The following is a 21,869-nucleotide window of genomic DNA, read 5'->3' on the forward strand; positions in this document are numbered from 1 at the left end:
TGTTTACATACCGGTGCGAATTCACTGTCACTGTGACTTCATTTTCCTCAAAGAACCAGGGACCAATAATTCCACGTGAGTAAATTGCACACCACACTGTGACTTTAGGTGAATGCAAAGGCCGTTGATGCAATTGTCGAGGATTGGTATCAGCCCAGTAGCGCATGTTTTGTTTGTTTACGGATCCACACAAATGAAAATGGGCTTCATCACTAAAAAAAACAATAGCGTCCTCAGGAACGACTTCCAGAAAAACCTCACACGCGTTCCTCCGAGAATTGAAGTCACGTTCAGAAAGTTCCTGCACAATTGCCATCTTGTATGGATGAAAATGAAGATCATTATGAAGTATTATCCTCACAGAACGATCGGAAAGTCCAAGGGCAGACGCATGTTTGCGCGCAGAACGCCGTGGTGATCGCAACACTGAAGTTCTAACTAACTCAATGTTCTCCGGTGATCTAATGGGCCGAGGGACTCCAGTTCTTCGTCTTGTCACACTTGCAGTTTGTCTGAACGTAGTGACCCACGTAACAATTGATTTCCGGTCCGGGACAGGGGCCAAGGGGGCTAAATTAAAGCGATTCCGAAAGGCGCGCTGGGTTGCGATCACAGAACATCCGCTCGAAAAGTAAACCTCAACGGCAAACGCACGCTCCTCACTGTTCCAACGCATGATGGCGACTGAACTGTGCCGGGACAAAACTTTATAGTCCCCCCTCTCGAACGAGACCACTAGCACTCCGTTACGACATCTACCGACTAAATGGCGAACTTTTTAAAAAAGGAAGTTATGCTGCCGCACCCTGTATATCTAAACTATCACTCAAAAATCAGATTCATTTGAATTTTTATTTGACAAAATTTTATTTTGTGGCAAGTTTGCAATTACAGATTGTTCAAACTCAGAACTACTTAGATAATCATTAGAAGAATTTGTCTCGGAAAGTATTTCAACAAGATTGTCAACATCATTTACAATGTTATCAACGTTTGCAGAAGTTTCAAAAGCAAAATCAGTTATTTCATATAATAAATCATCATATAAATCATTTGAAATTTTCACATGTAAATTTGTTTTGTTAACAAACTTCCTGTTTCTTCTAAATGTTTTCCCATTCTCATATTTAACCGTATCATGAATTTTCAATCACTAACAGTATCATCCGGTCTCTGAGACCAGCAGTATTTTCCATTACTTAGGTCAGATATTTACTTGAATACCAAGATTTATTTCAAATTATGGTTTATTATATGCAATTTGGAACCACAGTCCTTAAATTTTATGTTTTTGTATAGTTTTATAAATAATTTGTATACATGGGAATAGAAAACAGATCTTATATATTTGTAAATCACTTGTTTATTTTATTTTTTTTTTTTTTTCAAAACAATTTTTATTACAGAATAACCGACAGTCAAATGTGTTTTAACATTGGTATCAACCGAACAAAGATTTTGTTAGTCCGAAATACAAATCTTTGTAGCACAAGTTGTCCACACTTTCCTGCTGCATTCCAGGCATATTGATTGTTCACATTTCATGCATTTATAATTTGTCTTCCTCTCCTTTGATGTTGGACAATTGGAGCAAGTTTTCCTTTTTTCTGTCACTTGGGATGCAGCAACCTGGGTTTTGAGGATCTTCCTTTCCAATATAAGCTTGTATGGTAATTCTGATGTCACGTGGTAGGTTTGGTATTTCCAACCATCTGGTCGTATGTGGCTTTATGAGCTTCATTGTTAGGTCACAAGAGGATTACCTCGAAATGAAAGGTACAAGATGAAGGAGTTGATGCAACTAATATCTAACATTTGATAGAATATTGCGAGGGGCCATCTTCTGGTTCGACTGGACGAATATATCGCCCATTTCATTTCTAGCAAGTCCACCCCTACTTGCGTTTAATTGTAGTAACAAATCATTTCAGGTTTGTTATTGTGGTGCATTGTAGACACCCATATTACCGAATTATTTGTAATTAGTAAAAAGCTTTATTAAAATTTGATCCTCTATTATATACAATAAAATAAATATATAAGATTATCAGTTTTTTTTTCAATTTTTTTGCTTACAATATTTTAATATAAATATCTTATAAAAGTGGTAGCTTATAACTTTCGCAGTCTATGATTTTATAACTTTAACATATAGATATTAATGAATATCTCTTGATTTGATTAGATTACGCCCGTAAGGGTAGATATACATAAGTAAGTAAAAAACTAGTTCTACGGAAATGTTTAAAAAAACTTTGATTGGAAAATAAACTGGAGGTCTTGAGAAACACAATGTACTTTGTACTTATTTTCAATAAGGTTATTGAACTTTGTTTTCTTTGCCCACCGCCATCCTCTTTTCGATTTTGGAATAACCTTCAAAATTTGTCAGAAAAAATAGCCAATCATCAACATTGTTGGTGGGTCCTCACTATACCAACGAAATTGCATGAAGCATACTTCTTCTTTTCCCTTGCATTCACTATACAATTGACGGGCTACTTCCTCACATGAGGAACCCACTATTTGCCTTGTTCCCCGATTACAAGACCAAAATGTATGAAATATGTCTTTTCTACATTTTCAGAAAATGGTTTGGTGGAGATCTTAAGAAACAAAGTTCTTTGATGTTTGTCTCTACGATAATTTCCAACAAAGTTATTAGTTTGTTATCCCGCACTTCTGCAATCCCGCTATACAATGTATACAACAAGGGCCGGAGATCATTTTTGTACGAAATTTTCCTTCTATAAAAGCAGTTTTTTTCAAGGGTTTTGGTATTCCAAGTATAAGAAAAAAATGCATTTTTTTATTTTGAACTAATTTTTTTTTTGCTTTTCGTCATTCCTTTTTCAGTAAACATTTTTTTTTCGCAATGGTCGGTCTTTTGACGAGTCAAATGCCACTTTAAGGCGAAAGGCATAGCAAAGGGAGACAGCTGAAATTTCTAAGAAAATTCGTTTACTTTGCCTGTCCATTTCATCAAAATACTTCGATTCAATGAAAAAGCATACATTTCCTACCTAATGTCACTCTCAGATAATTCAATAATTAATTTGGGTTCAGTTGAAGTAAAACTGTACTTAATGCCTCCTCAGCTAACTGAAATTCAGAAAGCTGTCATTATTGCCAAATTTGAAGATGGCTAGTCTATTAGAAGACTGGCAACTCAGCTAGGTCTTAAAGCGAGTACTATAGCCAGAGTGAAGAAGCGATGGGACCAAGACGGGACCTTGCACCGAAAGGTTAGATCTGGAAAAAGGAAAATTTCAAATGCCGCACTAGATGTTGCATTAATTTATTTTTTAGGAGAACATCCTGTTGAACCGGCTGCTAGTGCAGCATATGAACTTTCCCGCCCTACGGCATGTAGACGAATTAAAGTTTCGGAAGAGAAGACAGCTAGTCATTCCAAGGAGAGTAGCCGAGGTACTGAAGAAATTACACGACAGTCCATCGGGAAATCATCTGGAAGTGAAGAAAATCCTTCAGCAACTCCGTGAAAGGTGTGAAGGACTAGTTTAAGAAATGTACTACTTGTGCTACGAGCAATGGACCACATCGCAAGAGAAAGGCACCCATGAAACAATATAATATTGGAAGTCTCTTCGAGAGGATGGCGTTAGATATCGCTGGACCATTCCCGACGACAGACAGTGGTGGTAAATACATCCTAGTCGTAATGTATTATTTTACAAAGTGGGTGGGAATTTATGAGATTCCCAATCAAGAGACCACAATTGCCGTGGAAGTGCCCTTAGAAGTCCACAGAGATAAAGGAAGACTTCGAAAGCCATGTATTCCAGGAATTCCTGAAGCAGATTATAGCTACGTATAAAGCTTTCGAAGACAAATCTATTCCAGAATCTTTTGTGATAACAAACGGTAACACCACCTAGTGATTACTTCTTTCAATCGATGGATTAAATTGCTCCACATGCAAATCCATAGGTCACGAAGAATCCGCCTGTTTAAAACAAAGAGACATACGTACCACCACAGAAGAAGAGAACGCAGAAAACAGAAGCCACGCCAGAAACGACAACAGAGAATATTCAGCTTCAATCATCAAAAATATCCCCAAGAGTTCCTACCACACCTCAAACACCCACAACAACGATCTCGTCAAATGTCAAATTGAGCAAGCCCACATTAACACGGAATACACTAAATGGAAGTACTAACACCACTATCACTACAAAAAGAGAAATTTCAACATCACTTGAATGTTGAGATAGCCCTTCTATCACTTTCGCTCAACCCACTGAGACACTCAAATCAAAAAAAACTTATAAGTCAACTAGTGAATATCTGCCCACCTTACTAAAGACAATTAAAGATCAGATTTCTACACTATTAGATTCTAAAATAATCGCACCAGATTATACAAACGAACCATCTGAATTTCTCGAAATTTTTAATTTTATCTATAAAAACAAAATAAAACCTTAAAATATAATATCACAAGAGTTAAGAAGAAATTATCTACAACCAATATCTCAACTACAGATTTAAGTGACACATTATATCAACATTAAATTTGGAATAAATTAACTTATATATACATCTGTGATGGATCCTTTTATTCTTCAATAGAATTTAAACGGTTTTGGTGCCATCACAAACAAATAAAACTACTCCTACTAAATGAATTATTCCCCCAAATACTTTGCCTTCAAGAAACCCAAATAATACAAACGTTTGCTTAAAAGATTATACGACTTCTAAGGTTGACTCCGAGACTACAGGTAGTCAGGTGAGACCCTGATAAAACTTTCTTTTTTTGCAGATAGCTGTGCTTTGACACAGCCTTTTATTTATAATGAAAGAATTGTGTTTGATAACACAAATTTGATTGTGCGGAATTTATCCGTTTTCGAAGCAGTCGTACGACTTAACATTTTATTTTTATGTAATTTCTAGGTACTCCAGCAAAATAGGGAAACCAAAAAAGAGAGTAACAGGCATGGAGCCTGAAAACTCCAAAAATAGGGAGAATCCCCATGACAGAGGATCGTCTGTCGAAAAACTGAGAAAAAGCCAAGATACCTCAACAAGACGACTAGAAGAAGAGAAAAAGAGACAAGAAATGGAAATTGAGTTGTCAAAAATGAAAACTAAACAATAAGCTGAATATAAATTGTTGACGAAGATGATGGGACAACAAATTAAATCTCTTGAAGAGGCGATTAAAAACCTTAAAGAGACGATTATCAATAATAATAAGCATATTAAGGCTTAAAGGACTTAAATCAAGAACTGAAAGCCAAAAACGAATCATTGGAAAGAAAAACACAAGAGATAGAAAGAAATCCAACTACAGAAGAAGTAGATAAGACGAAAACTCCAAACAAAGTGAACGAAGGAATACAAAATGAAGACTGCCCCATGAAAGGAGAATATATAGAAGTGAAAAATAAGAAAAAAAGAAAGAAACCAGAGAGACAATCTTCAGAGGAAGAAGACATATCAACGGACAAACAAGTCCAGGAAGAATTAGAAAAGATAAGAAAAGAAGAGCAAAGAAAACAGACAATACCGGAGAGAAGGCCACCTCCGATAATACTAAAGAAGACTTCAACAGAATGAAGATTGAGTTGTATACGTACCTACTCAACGAAGAAAAAGAGAGGAAGCTTGTCATAAAAGGACTGGCTGTTAATACCCCCACGTCAGAAGTAGAGGATGAACTGAGGGAAAATGGATTGAGACCAAAAAAAATATGGCAGCTGACAAGTCGTACACAAAGAAACGAGGATAACACCCGAAAATTACTACCTATATACATAGTAGTAATCAAACCCGCAGAGGAACAAACATATAAGAAGCTAAGATACCTATGCCACACAAAAATAAGTGTGGTAGAATAAAAAAGGCACGACGGATCTTTACAATGTTACAGATGTCAGGGATTTCACCACGGGCAAAGCACGTGCAACATGGACGTGCACTGCGTGAGCGCACAGAGCGGCGGAATGCACACTTAACAGGACGGAAAAACCAAACTGTAGGAATTGCGAGAATAGGAGAACACCCCGCAAACTACAAGAGGTGCCCGAAACACCCAAAGAAGACCAGCAACGAGCACCACATAAACTGGACGCAACTACGCACTAGCTGCTAAGAAAAAGACAGGAGAAGGAACGCTAGAGCTACTGAGTGTGATGCAGAACATGCAGACACTCATCGCCCAACAGGTAAAGTAAAACGGTGGACCAGGATCATTAGGTTAAGTTAGGTTAGTAAAAACTTTTCAAAAACAAAAAAATATACATTTTACAAGATTCTAGGTTTCACCGAAACAACCCACAAGAGGACACCCCCCGACACGGTAACTCCGCATTTCATAAGCAAGTGTAGAGTTATACATCAGGGACAGCTATAGAGAAGGCGAAGGACCACTCGGATTAGATCTTTTCTTGCCGAAGAAGGTTGGAAGCAGCGAAACACACACACACATTAAGACGCCCAGAACAAGAAGCCAAGAGTGTATAGCCAACAGGCTAATCTCTTAACAAAAAGATAGACATCCCAGAATCTCCCATAGAACTCAGGGGAGAGGAAGGAGTCTACGCGCGAAATTGCGACGCGAAAGAGGATGAGGACCTGTCGAAATGACAGGGGTTGGTGGAATGCCCTTCGCGCCCACTTGTGGATTTATCAGGGGGTGGATGTTTAGAGGGACGGGTTTTTCTCACGCGCAAGTGTGTGTGTGTGTGTTATACGACTTATCAAAGAAAAAACCGGACACAGCTTTTTCTGGCGGCGGAGTAGCAATATTTGTCAGTAGACGTACTAATCATATAATTTTTGAGGTAGTTTTTACGCTGCTTTCAAAATGAATCCCGAACACGATGAAAATATACCTACGGATATATTGGGAAGTGCCGAAGCAGTATATATATATAAATCTTTTGCCACCCAAATCTCGCCAAGTTTATGAACTTGCATATTAGCGATTCATGGATTGGTGTAAAGAAAAAAATGTGCAAAACTATGCGAAGAGTATAAATATTCAATTCAATTAATATTAATATTCAAAATTACGAGCATTGTTAAAAAGGCAAAGTGATAGATATATAGAGGAAAGTCACCAAATATGAAATAGTATCCTAATATGGAATACCTTCATTTCTCTAAGACTCTAAGACATCTTTTGTTTCATTCGGTCTACTAACTATCGCACTCACACATTTAAAAGCAGCACGGCATTTTCAAGTGCTTAGGACAACTTTATTTCGTCTCTGCCAAAAAAATGAACAGTCTCCAGAAGTGGCAGCAGCTATTACATTAGGACGAAAAACTGTCTTGGGTTCCAAACTTGAACGTCAGCTAGTAGAATACATACTAATAATGGAGAGCAAGTTTCACGGTTGAACAAGAACTGATCTTCGCCGTATGGCGTTCATGCTAGCAAAGCGAAACAATTTGCAGAATCCCTTCGGTGAATCAGGAGTGGCTGGAAAAAGTGGTTAAAGTTATTTTTAAATCGTCATAAAGATAAACTTTCGATAAGAAGACCAACTGGTACATCATTTGCCAGAGCATTTGGATTTGATAAAGAAAAAGTGGAAGCCTTTTTCAACCTCTTGAAGAGCTTTACACAGAAAATAACTGTCCACCAAATCGTATTTACAACGTGGATGAATCAGGCCTCACAATAGTACAAAGTAAGATACCACAAATCATCACACAAACCCTATTTGAAAGTACAAACAGGCAAAATTTTTTTTTTTTTAATAAAAATGTCTTCAGTGATGTGGACCTTATTGCTGCGCAACGAAATGCTGTAATAGACGGTTGTACAACCAATATCCCTCCGCTGTAATCAAGATCTGAAACCGGTCAAGTTCTGGTAGAAATACCTGCACCACAAAGAACTGCTAATTTACAACCTGAACCTGCACCTTCGACTTCTGGGCTTAATCGCAGCAGTTTGGATCTGGTGTCTCCGTATGCCATAAGTCCAATACCAGAGAAACGAAGAAAAGTATCTAGCAGAGGAAGAAAAGCTGCTGTAGCAGCAGTCATAACATCTCCTTACAAAAATAAAAATATGAAGAGACAAGAAAAAGAAAGTAAATTAGTCAAGACAAAGAATAAGAAGAAAACTGCGAAGAGAAACAAACAAACGAAGAAAAATAAGGATGGTAGTGAAGAATAAAACTCTCGAGGAACTAGACGTTATCCAGTTTGATGAAGGTAGTGGACATGATGAGTTGATGGACTAAGTACCTCCTGACTCTGCTGATGCAGAATGTATGTTCTGTTCAAGACTTTTTTCCATGGATAAAAGTGGAGAAAGCTGGATTAAATGCTTGATGTGTGGGCTCTGGTCACATTATGATTGTGCTGGTCCAGAGTTTGATACTTGGATCTGTGACTTTTACAAGTAATTATGTAACTTCTTTTATTTATCAGAATATGTTATATTCATTTAATTGATCTCAAAGATATTAATGTCCATTTTTTTTATTGTTTTGTTGATTTATGCTTATATTCCATTCCATTCCTATTTCATATTTGGTTACTCATTTGTAATTTCATTTATTGTGTTAGATTTTAATTTGATAACTAATATATTTGATTAAAGGCTGTTAATTACTACATATAAATGTATGACTGATTAGTAAAAACATTAAACTGATTTAATTAATATGAAGTTTTTTTTATATCCCAAAAAAATGGTATTCCATATTTGGTGACTTTCCTCTACCTAAAAAGTCTAGGATTTTTACAAAGGAGGAAGTGGATCGGTTCCTGGATATGGCACCTGATAATTTATATTTGATGATAAAGGTTGTTCTAGTATTAGGAATTGGAGGAGATATGCGTTGTGACGAACTAGTTCATTTGAAAATTGATGACATTGAGGATATGGACTCGGTCATGGTCGTAAAAATTTTGCAGACAAAAAACAAGAAACCTCGTTTGTTTACCATTATAGGCGATAATTATTTGCGTTTATTTCGAAAATATGTTGCCTCTCGGCCATCAAATATACAGGAACGTCGTTTATTTTTGAAGTATGTTAATGCGAAGTGTCAAAGAATAGTTGTTGGTATTCACAAAATTAGTGCCGTGCCCCAAGAAATTGCAAAATTTTTGAAGTTAGAAAATTGGAAGGAGTATACTGGATATTCGCTAAGAAGAACATCTGCTACACTTCTTATTGATGGTGGTGGTGACCTCGCTTGTCTTAAAACACATGGAGGTTGGAAATCGAATACGGTAGCAGAAGGATATATTGAAGAATCACGTATCAACAAAGGGAATACTGCCAGAAAAATATTGCAACCTGACAAAGAAGGTACAAGTACCTGTTCAGATATTGCCTCGAATGTTTCATCAACAGTTTCGGAGAATATTTTGAGTTGTTCCAATATTAATGAAAATCTTTTGAATTGTTCGAAAATTGTTAGTGATAATTTCAGTGGTGCTTTGAATTTTGGCAATAATTGTTCCAATTGTACCTATACATATAGTTGCCCAATTAGTTTGTTTTACTAAGTTTGTAAGAGACAATGTTTTTTTCTTCAAATTTCAATTAGAGAGCCCAAATGCAATTACTTTTAATCCTAGGATTAAAAGTGTTGCTAAGCAATGAGCAAATTTTTGTACGGTAAGGGAATTGATGGCTTTTGCACCTGAAAATAGTACAAAAATGTCAACATTTTTTTATGGTTGGAGAAAAATTAATTTTTCTTATTAGAACAAAGTTTTAGGTTAATTTCATCCTTATTTTGATATTCATGATGAAGGTGATCTAGAAATCATTATAAATAAGCAAATTGTCAGTGTCAATATCATATTTTGATAAAGGCTTAAAGGAAAAGTCGAAACGTCAAATTTTATCAATATTTCAAAAATTATTAAAAAAATTAATTTTAAAACAGAAGAGACCTAAAATCAAGAGCATTTAAAAACATAAACATATCAAAAGTTCTAAGAAATACGAAATTAAATAAAATTATTATAAATTATACTACTATGTTGTAAATGTCTCCCCTGCTAATAACTCTTAGGAGTTGATGCCGGATTATGTATGTTTAAATAAAAAAGAAAAACAAATAATGATTTAAAATATAAAATAAATTCAGTCATCATTTGATGTTTCGTTAATATTAAGCTTGTTTCCTAAGTCCAATGTAGATTCGCTCAATTTATTCAAAAGTTTAGTATTTTCCTTTAAAATATCTTTTAAACTTTCACTTTCAATATGGTATTTGGCGAAATGCTTTTTAATTTGTTGACTTTGCAAATTACTAGTTTTTTTAGGAACGACATTGTTCTTATTATTATTCTTAACGTAATCATTATACTCTGATATTTCTATAGCGATATTTTCTTCGAAAGATCTTAATTTTCTTTCGTATTTTTTAGTATCCGAGATAAAAATTTCTGCTTTCAATAGAATATTCTGCGCTATTTTATACCAGTCTCCGAAATTTTCGGCCAGTATTTCATATTGCGGAAAAACTTCTTTTTCGTAGAGGCTTTTTAATCTACCGAGCGTCTGAGTGATTTTTATACGTTCTAAAATATGGAATTGTTCGTCGTTGTAACTTAGAGTACGCGTAGCACGATCTCTTACTAAATGTTGCCAGGAATCCCTCAAGTGTTCAACTTGCGTCTTAGCTCGAGCCGGCGCTAAAGTCTTATAAGGACAATTCAAACTTCTGCTCATACTATCCCATTGCAACTTCAAAGTATTGTCTATACAGTGTGTTTTGTGTAAATTCGTAACACCGCCAGCTGTGGAAGAAATGAAATCTCTACTAACGTTATCCAATTTTTCGGAAAAATTATTATTACTCTTATTATAACCGCTTAATTGTTGTGATAATTGCAAAATTTCCGATGTTTTTTTCAACGTGAACGTTTTATCCAATAAATGTTGAGCGTTTTGATTCAATTCTTTCAATTCTAATAATATGTATTTTGTAAAATGCTCTACGGTATCGCGTATGAGTTTACTGTATAAGGAATACTTCTCGACGTATCTTTTACATTGATGTCCTATGCTACAAGCGAACTTTGCTTGAGCGGCGTCGTTTTCCACGGACATAACACTGGAAAAGTCATTAAAATGTAACAATTCAACATCAGGAACGACCGTGACGTTATTATTTTCGGTGTTGAATAGAAAGAAAGGATCTTCTTTTGTTGTTACTGGATAACCCGTCGCCATCGTGTCGTCGTCGACGAGATTTCTCAACAAATTATTTTGATAGATTAAAATTTGACTCGTATCTTTAATGTTCGTTTGTTCTGTTATGTAATTTTGTACTTGTTCGTAAGTTTCGTTCGGCAATATATAGATTTTAATTAATTGAGCTTTGTTAATGTGGAATATATTGAAAACTTTCCGTGACAAAACGACATCCACTTCATTGAAAAATTGATCGAAAGACCAAATTTTTCTCGGATCTGCTTCCAATAAACCGGCTAATAGAGGAGTTATTATTTTTTTAAGTCCGTAACTTAACTGACAATTAGCTGGTAATTCCCTTTTCCAATCTATCGGTCCATTTTCTCTGTGTTGTATTCCCGATATGACTCCGCTTTCTTTTTTCGTGGTTATTTGATGCATGGTTTCCTTATTTCTGCGCCCACCATACGGTCTAAAGGGTAGATTTCCAGTAGCGACGTGATATAAAGTTACTCCTATCGACCATAGGTCTATTGTAGCACCGAAAGTTTTATTGGCAGGTTTTCTTAGTACAGCTCTTTCGTACATATCTGGATGTAAGTATTCTTCTGTACCGTATAGGGACTGAAAATGCTGGCCTTCTTGAAGCTCTCTGGCAGCTCCGAAATCCGTTAATTTGTAGACTGTGGTTCCGTCGTCGCGGATGAACTTCATTATATTTCCTATTGAAGAAGAGAATTATTAAAACAATAAATTTTAGGTTTTGAATCAAAATTATGCAATATTATCATAGATTGAAAATATTAACTTGGTATTATGAGGGATGTGCGTTAAATAAAGTAAAAAATTGATAGTACCGGGTGGTAAATAAGAATGATCGTCAGCCATATCTCAGGAACGAATTATATATCAACTTCAGGAAAAAAAAATTATAGCAAAAGTGGCTCTGAAAAACACCTGGAAATTATTTTCAAAATTTTAGGTCCACCATTAGAGGCCATCCATAAAGTAAGTCACACGAATTTTAGGACTTTTGAGCTCCTCCCCCCGTCCTTGTCGCAGGTTGTCACATTTTTATAACCCCCCCCCTCCTCATGTGACGTCACACATTTTTCAAATTTATGTATGTATTTAAAATAATCGCGAGAAAACAGCTATTTTCATTTTTTACTTATTTTTATTATATAATAATCGAATAAAATCAACATATCATAAATTTTTTTAAATTTTCAATTCACATCCAAACTTTTCGTTTTAGTATTTTAAATTTTAACATGTGACGTCACAAAACTATTGATCCCCCCATGCCCCTTGTCACACGATGTCACACTTCGGTGATATCCTCCCTCCCCATTAACGTGTGACGTACTTTATGGATGGCCCCTTAGGGGGCGTGTATATAAAAGTAAAAAAGCAAAGTTTTTAAAAATGTAGCCAATTAAATGTTACTTATATACGATAATCAAATTCTGTGCATTTTTTATTTAACAAGTTTTAGGTAACGCCATCTAGCAGCAATAATAAGATTATTATGAGTGCGTTATAATTTACTTTTAAAGATTTAAATTATCTTATATAAAGTACCACTTAATTGGGTGAATTTTAAATAATTTGGATTTTTTAATTCTATAGTTTCAAATACACCCTCTAGTGATGGACCTAAAATTCTGAAACTAATTTCCACATGTTCCTCGGGGCCACTTTTGTTATAATTTTTTTCCTGAAACTGTAAGAGTATTGCTACTCAAGATTTGGGATAGACAAATAAAAATCAATAATTTATAATTGGATATGGCTTTATTGTTTTTCAAAATATTCTCCATTAAGATCAATACACTTCTAAATGCGTTTTTATTACGATTGGGGTACCGCCAAAAGCTGTTATTTGAATATATCAACCACTTCTTCAGATGTAGAAAAACGTTGACCCCGCAATTTATTTTTGATCTGCGGGAATAAGGAGAAATCATTGAGTGCTAGACAAAGACTGTAAGGCGGTTGACCCATCAATTCGATGTTTTGACTGTTCAAAAACGGTTTTGTTTGAACTACGAGCTCCGAGTTCGAATTGTCGTGGTGGAGAATGATTCTTCTGCTGCGATTGATTTTCTCTGATTTTTTCAAACACTTCTGGGAAACCAATGCTGGTGTACCTGCATAGATCCATGATTCCTCGTCAACCATATAGATGTCTTTTGAAGCACCGCAATTGAATTTTTTCAGCATCTTTTTGCGCCAATCGACACGAGCCTTTTTTGAGCGATTATCAAATTATGCGGTATGCAACGCGATCAAATCTTTTTGTCAAATGTTCATTAAACAAGCTAAATTGTCAACAAGTTAGATGGTAACTGATGGTTTTGTTCATGACTTATTGATAAGTAGAAGTAACATTTACTTCGATGAATCAAATACTTTTTTGGTGGCCGTTAGAAAAGCACTTATTTTCCTGACGATTTTTCTTTAGGAAAGTATAGCTTTTTCAGCCTAGTCCGGAAAATACTTACTTTCCGGACTTGGCCAGAAAGTGAAATACATTGTTGTCATTGTATGTACCCGGCAGACAGTCTGTTAATACTGCTAAATGACAAAATTGAAATAAATAGAATGTTGAAAAATTAAATAGTATAATTCTAATTATTTGAATAAAAGAGACAAAAAATCATTATAATATGTCTGACAAATGCAGATTTTATTTAAGTACTTGAGTAAAAATTATTTTTTAAAAACTTCTAGTTAAATTCTGGCTAATGGCACAAATTTAGATGGCAATATAAAATCTTGAAACCATCTAAGTCTGATCTTGTAATTTTTTACATTAAGATCGATTTTCACCTCATCTGCCAGTTTCCTAGCACACGATATTGAATTAATCTTTGTTATTAGAAACTCCCACTTCGCCATAAATTTAATCCAAGTTTTTTCTTCTTGTTCTGAAGAAAACATTTGGGGAGGTCCCATTTTTTCTGCTCAGGATATTTTCTATGAAATTTGTTCCCAAAGGTTAGTTCTTTATAAATTAAACTGTTTATAGCTGTGGCTAGAAGTATTCCACTTCCACATACAGATGAAGGCAATAATAGTTCTCTTAATTTAGGGGATCAAACTAAAAAATGTCAGCTATAGGGGCACTGTCTGGCTCTAGTGCTCTTACTTTACTTAAGAAAAGGGGAAAAAATAAATATCTATTGTTTTTTTGAGGATAGTTGGTGCATATGTCCATTGATGGGTAATGAGTCCAAAAAGAACGAGATAAATGAATGCTTTTTTATTAAACTTAAGGTATTTGAAAATATTGAACTATTCAAATTGTAATAGTTCTATATCCAAATTCAAGTACCAGTGCACAAAAAACTCTTCAAAACTTTGGAAGAAATGGCTTAAAAGTTTTTGCATAAAGCTGCCCTACACGTATTTTGAACTTACTTCAAGAAGTTGCAAAATCAAGATATTGAAAGAGCAAGTAATCCAATTATTGTTGCAGTAATCAAATCTCTTTTCCAAATAATGTGAGATGGAAGATCATAATCAATTACCTAGAAACCTATAAAAAATTAATAATATATTATCCCAGATGTAGAATTACCTTTACAAAAACACCCATTTAATAAGCAAATCCTCAAGCTCTTTTGTTTTATAATTAACCAATCAAAACCATAAGAAGTGCTTATTATTGGAAAAGAATGAGCCTAAGTAAGTAAACTAATAATAAGATTCCTCACGCCTCCTCACTTAATGCCTAGATAAAATTCAACTTATAGACATCATCAATATTATTAAAATAAAATACCTGGTTTTAAATCTCTATGAATCAAACTATTATCCCTCAAATGTTTCATTCCTTTGTAAAGATGTTCCAGAACCAATAAGAATTCCGACTCTTCTAGTCCATATGTATTTTCAGGATCGTCTAAGATGTTGAAAAGGCTTCCACCTGTACACAATTCCATGACTATAACTTTACCCCTATTTTCTTGTTCTTCTTCTATCGCAAGAAGTTTCACTATATTTTCATGATTCACTTTTTGTAAAACTTCAAATTCTCTAAGTTGTATTTCCTGTGGTCGAAGAGTACTGATGTGATTAAATGTTTTAACAGCTACTGGTTCACCGTTAACTTTATTTACACCCTGATGAACTGTGGCAGTTGCCCCCTTTCCAAGAATGCTTGTGGTAGACCAAACATAATTTGCTGATCCTCTTAAATAAGACATTTTAGGGGATTCACACTTTAAACATATGTATCACATTTACATTGAGACGAATTTTATCGGAAAACGTTACCATAAGTTGTAAATTTCATAATATGCCTTTCACAATTTTTTCAATTTCGAAACAAACTTAACTTATACCTTTATCTAACATAAATTGGCTAAGTGGCTGCAGCCAATAAACTAATATAAGAACAATAATGACATTAACAGATTATAATGACTGACGTTAAACAGCTGTTTAATAAGAGGCATTTTTTCAAAACTTTATTTTATTGTTTTATAATTATTCCTAAAAACAGAAGATTATTAAAAATTAAGTAGAAAATAAACTTTACATTTGAAAAAGTAATTATTTGTATTTCAACTTCGCTCAACAAACAGGCAAAATATCATATTTTCTCGATAAGGTCTGCTACACCCTCTACCTCTAACAAGATTGGACTATGTAACCACAATGGATTAAATCGGTTTATCCATTGCAATTTTTATCCCGTAATTAGGTACAGGCATTTTGTGCAAAAGTCTTTGAGGTAGATATTAGACGGATAATAATAACCTGCAAGTAAAGTTCAAGTTCAATTTTTCTGACATTTCTCTCCATTCACAGACCTTAAGTCTGTGTCTCTACTACTTTGACAGGTAAGAAATGTTGGCAATAATGATGAATAAATATAACGGATTTCTTTGGTCGTTATTCTTCAATAAATAAATAATTTTTTCTGTTTTCATTATGATATCATGGTTTTAATGGATGACGTGTTGGATAGTAATAAGATATTTAATAGTTCATTTTAGGATGACGTAATAACCAGCCGCCATATTGTCTTCGGGGACAAATATTGTGTTATTTACATTAAAAATATTGTTTTATTGGTGTTTCATTTTCGATTTTTTAGCCAAAGATATTCATTTCAATAAAAAAGAGATTGAAACATTCAATTCTGTATACACAAATTAAATAAAATCTTTGTCCACTACGACAATGGCCATATTGTCGTGGAATTCCTCCATCACAAACGAAGGCTCTGTGTAGCAAGGGAAAGAGTCGATAATTTTGTTGTTCTATCAGTTCTTTTATTTTCTATTATATTGTTTATTAACAAGTTTCAGCATTAATTTTCTTCTTTCAACAGTAAAATTGCTTTCTCGTTTTTAATTATTTTTTCAGAAAAAATATCACCGACCAAAAAATATTTATGTTATCATCCAGTTAACTGACTTATCTGCCACAGATAACTATCTCATAATTTAACCAACTGATTAAAGTTACTATGTTTTCGATAAATCCAGCTTTTAATAATAATTGAGGGTCGATTTATCAATTGCAATGTTTATCGTATAGTTAATGGCCAATTGCACCGTACGGTTAACAATGGTTCAAATTTTAACACTGGCTTAATTATGTTTTTGAATTACACCGTGTGTTAAACCATGTTTAAAGGTCTGTAAGCTATCATCAAATTAAACACCCGAATTCAGGGGTTTGAACCGATTTAATTTTTATAAAACGATTTAAGCCTATATATCAAGGAATTTTGTGTTAAAAAACACAACAAAAACAATAATTATCACCATAGGTATCACACAATATTATTGTCTCTGCTCTCATAAGTAACAAGATATTCTTTTTATAAGGTTCAGTTAAAAGTCAACAGTTCAACATTTAAGAGCAAATTGAGGATAGTCTCATATCGATTTTACTTCTTCTTCCCGTAGCCATAGATTAACTTTCTTATTATATTTTAATATACAAAGTGAGCTTTATGTATAGACGGCCTCAATTATCTCCGAAACGGCTTTTTGTGCGCAAGGGTCTTGTGATATGGCCGGTATTATGATAGTATCTACATTGTTGTCATATCTTTCCTTTTTTTTAGAAAAATAATTAACTTTTGATCACACTATATACTTTATAGTTTTAGAAATTATTAAAGATATTACACATTTTCAGATAAACGACTTTCAATAAACTTCAACAATAATAATTTATTGGAACGTCAAATTTGTTATTGTAGCTATAATAGCCACCTAAATGTATTATTTTAACTTCGGCGGAGATAACGCAAATGTAGATATAACTCCGAAAGTATGACCTTTAGGTATAGGTAACATTTGATGAAAAATAATAAGGATTTCTAAAAGCGAAAAATATACAAGGTGATCCATTTGAAATAACAATGTTAATTATTTTTCCGGATAATGGAAAGATCTGACAACAATGTAAATACCACTATAATTCCGGCCGTACCACATTCCATACATAAAATTCACTCTGTATGTTGCTTTCGCTGTATAATCATTGGTAGAGTTCAAATCGACGTTTGCAAGAAAATGACTTGTGAATAATGAGATTTTTTCCATGTTACATTATTTTTGAGATCTATTGTTCTTTGATCCAAAGTTCCCATATTCTTTATGATGAGATAATAGGAAATTGACTTGGTTCATATCTTTACTATGATGGTATGTACATTCAAAATCAGTTTGTTTTTGGATGATTATATTGTTTTCCGAGACATATAAAAGAGCTGTATTCTCGGAAAAACTTACTAGTGGTTGATCTGTACATAAATTTAGTATACAGAAACGTGATTCATTCCAAGGAAGTAACTGGATAATTTCATTGAATTGTACAAAGCACCACTACAATTTTTTATGTTTTTATGTTAAAAAATTCTCCTATATCCCATGTCTTTCAATTTTTGTCGAGGAACTGTCGTTACCTTGTTCTTTACCATAATTGGGTAGTTCATAATTTTCTAGAGATTATCCTGGAATTTTATTTAATTTGCACTTTTTTGCTGATGTAACCATATACAAGACGGGGCAAAAAAATAAAAAAAATCATAAGGAACTGTTATATGAAATAACCATTGAAAAGTGTATGTATGAGTATTTCTCCGATTTTTAAGCAAATCAAATAATCGATCGTTAAGTAGTTTTAATAATTTCCTTTTAATCTAAATAAAATTTATTAATTGTCTACTCTTCCTTACTGTAAGTTTGTATTGGATATACTTATGTTATCGACAAAAACATATATTAGAGTCTGGGTTTATGCAGCAAAACATAGAATAACATAACAAATAAAAAATAGCTGATCATAATTGCATTTTCCAATCAGATGGTTTCCATTCATCCAATTTCTAATTATTTCTGTAGGTTTTTATTTATTTTATTTATGTAGGTTTTTAGTTTTTCCTTTTATGCAGCAGATATCAAATGTTTGAAAAGTGAAGTCTCCCATGCAGAGTTTTTTTATTGATTTGTTTATTTGTCCGTTTCTTTGTTTTCGATTTTGCGAAGATATTAATTGGATGTATTTTTTCATCAAAAGAAAAAAATTGATGATCTTATGCATTTTGAATTCATTGTATTACATGAATTTCCCAAGAACCTCTTAAAATAGACAAAAACAAGAAAAAAACTGCTTGTATAACCTTAAAATCCATGATTTGATGATAGGTGGTTGTAACTATTCATCTAATTTTAAAAAAATTCCCCAGATCTGTGATATAACTTTAACTTGACCACATATAATACATAGTCCAGTCAATTTATACATTCGAAGTTACATAAATTCCCACTAAACTGAAAATCCGTAAAATTGAATAAAATATATTAAAAATGAAATTTGAAAGTCTACCATCATTCCAGTGTATGGAAAATTCAAGTCAAATGAGTATTTCACAATTTTAACAATACTAAGCTTTATCATAAAAATACCTTCAACTAAAATTGTAGATCATATAAAATTATCTACAAAAAATGTATCAATGCTTTTGCGGAATTTTCAAAATTCAAGCCACGCAAATGGTAAGATCTATTTCATTCTTTGATGCAGTATAGGGTATTATGAGTACTTTTGAATTATTGTTGTGACGCACCATCCTCTGTACTATTTGATTATTACTTGGAAGAACCTTCTTGCGTTGAAATAATGATTACTTTCTTGAAGTTTAAATATTTTATTAATATATAAAGAAAAATATGCTCGCTATCTTACAGATCATTTTCAACGACAACTTAGACAACTGACATATGACATACATGTACTAAGTGGAACGGGAAATATTGGGGTCGTTAACGTGATTGTCGTGAGTCCTTAATGGAATTCACCCGGAATGCAACTACTTATCGGATGTATAAAACAATTATTTTGAACGTACCATCTGTCATGTCATCTGTCTTAATTATGAAACCGTTGAAAATAAGTGCTTAGAGTTTTGAAAATTAAACTAAACATATTATATAGTGTCGAAGTGCAAAATAATTAATTTTTCAAGAATTTATTGTGTCTGAGTCATTTCATGAATGTAACAAAACAATTTACGAATTGCAGCTTGTGTAGTGGATGTATTTTTGATTGAAAATATAAAATGAATAAACATAATTCTCAGCAATAGTAAGTATAAACATTCTGTATAAAGGTAACCCAAACGGTATAGTGTTCATTTCTACGAAGCAAATCTATTATTTGAATACCTCATATATAAAGGACTTTTATTTGTTAATAGTATAAGCCAAGTAACATATAAATAGAAGTTTTAGTAAACTCCAAACATTTTAATGGAAATAACCGAAGCTGCATAATGTTCATTTCTACGAATTAAATGTTTTATTGGAATACTTCATTTATAAAAGTAAAGTACTTTCTTTTGTAAATCTGATAAGTGACATATAAACATAAAGTGACATATAAACATAAACATAAAATCAAAGTTAACTTCAATAGTTTATAAGTAGTAATTAGACCTATCATCATCTGATCATTACTTTTCAAGTCGTTCTACTTTCACACAGATTTGTTTTAACCTATGAATCAAGTTGCATTAACGAATTATTAAAAATAATTTTCATTATAACAATTAAATTCATACAAACCATTTTTCAGTTCTCCTCTATTTATTTTGTAAAAATCAAGCTCAAGAGGGTAAATCCTATTACACTTGAGTAGTTTGAGTGGTACTTGGTGTGTGGAGATGCCTGTGGATATTTTTCTTGAACTTCTGTAAGTTGTAGTGTTAGGGAAATATGTGTTTTGTTAGCTGATTTCACAGGTTTGCACTTCTGCAAAGGAAAAAGTTCTGATAACTTAACGTTCTGGGCGTTTGCAGGTAAATTCAGCGTTCATTAGCCACATCTACCTGTCAAGTAGATCTTGTAAATACTGCTCTAGGCAGGATTATATTGGACTGCTCAGTAAAGCATCTGTTGTGGTAGTATCGATAAAATAAAGTTATGTCAGCAATATTTCTTCTATGCTCTAAGTTTCTGGTGAATTCTGGATCTTCTATAAGTTGATTTCCTTTCTTCTGAATTGAGTCTAGCATCCTAAGGGTATGCTTGGGAGCCGAGTACCAAATGTGTGAGCAGTATTCCAAAGAGAAACAAATCTGGACCTTGTAGTTGATTAGAACCTGCTGAGGAGTATACAGCTCTATGGTCTTTAAGAGGGCTACAAATTTTTGTGAAGGTACTTCAGCTAATTCAGCTAAGTGACTATACCAGTACACATTGCTCCCAAACTCAACACCTAATAAGCAAATTTGCGGTAATGCTGATATTTTATGTTCAGACATGACCAAATCCTGAGCTGCAGTGCCACCATTTTTTGTAAAAAAGACAGCCATTCTCTTTGCTGTTACCAGGTATCTAAATATATTTTCATAAATTAAAAAAGTATAGAATGAAAGAGTTGTAAAGAAATGAAGAATACTTAGAAAAGGAGTTTCAGTGAAAATATTAGCATGAAATGATGTTCACTAATATCAAATATTTTTTTTAGTGATGTGTCAGAAAGTGAATCTGATGACTCTGTAAATGTTTTAGCAGCTGAGTTGAAAAAATTGATAGTAAGTATTACACATCTTTATAGTAAGAATTCTGAATCTTTATAAGAAATCATGTAAAGTATATAAATGAAATACTTGCCACTATATTGTTAACAAAATTTTTATAGTGAAGTACAAATATCTTTCATTTAATAGAAAAACATGTGTTCTTGATTAACATATCTAAATAACGATACAGTTTCAGCCCTGTAAATAACATAGAAAAACATGATTGGATTTAGTTTTGTTTAAAGGAGATGACTAATTTAACAATATAATAATTGTTAACAACATAATAATTGATTACACTCGTTACAAATCATCTTATTGCTAGACTATTGGACATATACAGATTTTATAATTTTCTATATATTTTTTTTATCTCGAAGAAATTAGGTGTAAAAAACTCTAAAGTCATTCTTGGAATGTAACCTCTATAATTTATTCTGACCAAAAATAGAAAAAGACCGAGTATCAGCCTGAAATTCTCAGGAATATTCCAGGAGGCCATAAAAAATGTTGGAAAAAAACATTAAGATCATAACAACCTCGGAACATCCAATAATCGTCCCCCCACTGACGCAGATGTTAGTAAATAATTGAAAAAATTAACCAAGGCCAAGGATCAATCTAAAATTTTTAGAAATCACCAACAAGGACACAACTTAA

At 33.3% G+C, this 21,869-nt stretch overlaps 2 protein-coding genes across 5 annotated transcripts in view; one reads left to right on the forward strand and one right to left on the reverse strand.

Moving 5' to 3' along the window:
• Positions 1 to 388: 388 nt before the first annotated feature.
• Positions 389 to 15,614, reverse strand: LOC130446700 (serine/threonine-protein kinase TBK1). The gene is made up of 2 exons (XM_056783089.1): positions 14,943 to 15,614; positions 389 to 11,874 (listed from the first exon to the last, which is right to left on the reverse strand). The coding sequence occupies exons 1-2, from the start codon at positions 15,364 to 15,366 to the stop codon at positions 10,097 to 10,099; spliced, it is 2,202 nt and encodes a 733-aa protein (XP_056639067.1). The 5' UTR covers positions 15,367 to 15,614; the 3' UTR covers positions 389 to 10,096.
• A 3,842-nt stretch (positions 15,615 to 19,456) lies between these two features.
• The window catches only part of LOC130446765 (MATH and LRR domain-containing protein PFE0570w-like), a 32,182-nt gene continuing 29,769 nt past the window's right edge, over positions 19,457 to 21,869 (forward strand). For 3 of the 4 annotated variants that reach the window (XR_008910182.1, XM_056783202.1, XM_056783204.1), the window contains exons 1-2: positions 19,550 to 19,771; positions 21,155 to 21,221. Coding sequence is in view for 3 of the 4 variants with exons in the window: in XM_056783202.1 (XP_056639180.1) it covers positions 19,746 to 19,771; positions 21,155 to 21,221 (93 nt within the window). In the remaining variant the exon portion in view is untranslated. Of the gene's footprint in view, positions 19,772 to 21,154; positions 21,222 to 21,869 lie in introns of all 4 variants that reach the window. The other variant, XM_056783201.1, reaches the window with a different exon arrangement.

The sequence above is a fragment of the Diorhabda sublineata genome, chromosome 7, assembly GCF_026230105.1.
Source record: "Diorhabda sublineata isolate icDioSubl1.1 chromosome 7, icDioSubl1.1, whole genome shotgun sequence".
NCBI classification, from domain to species: domain Eukaryota; kingdom Metazoa; phylum Arthropoda; class Insecta; order Coleoptera; family Chrysomelidae; genus Diorhabda; species Diorhabda sublineata.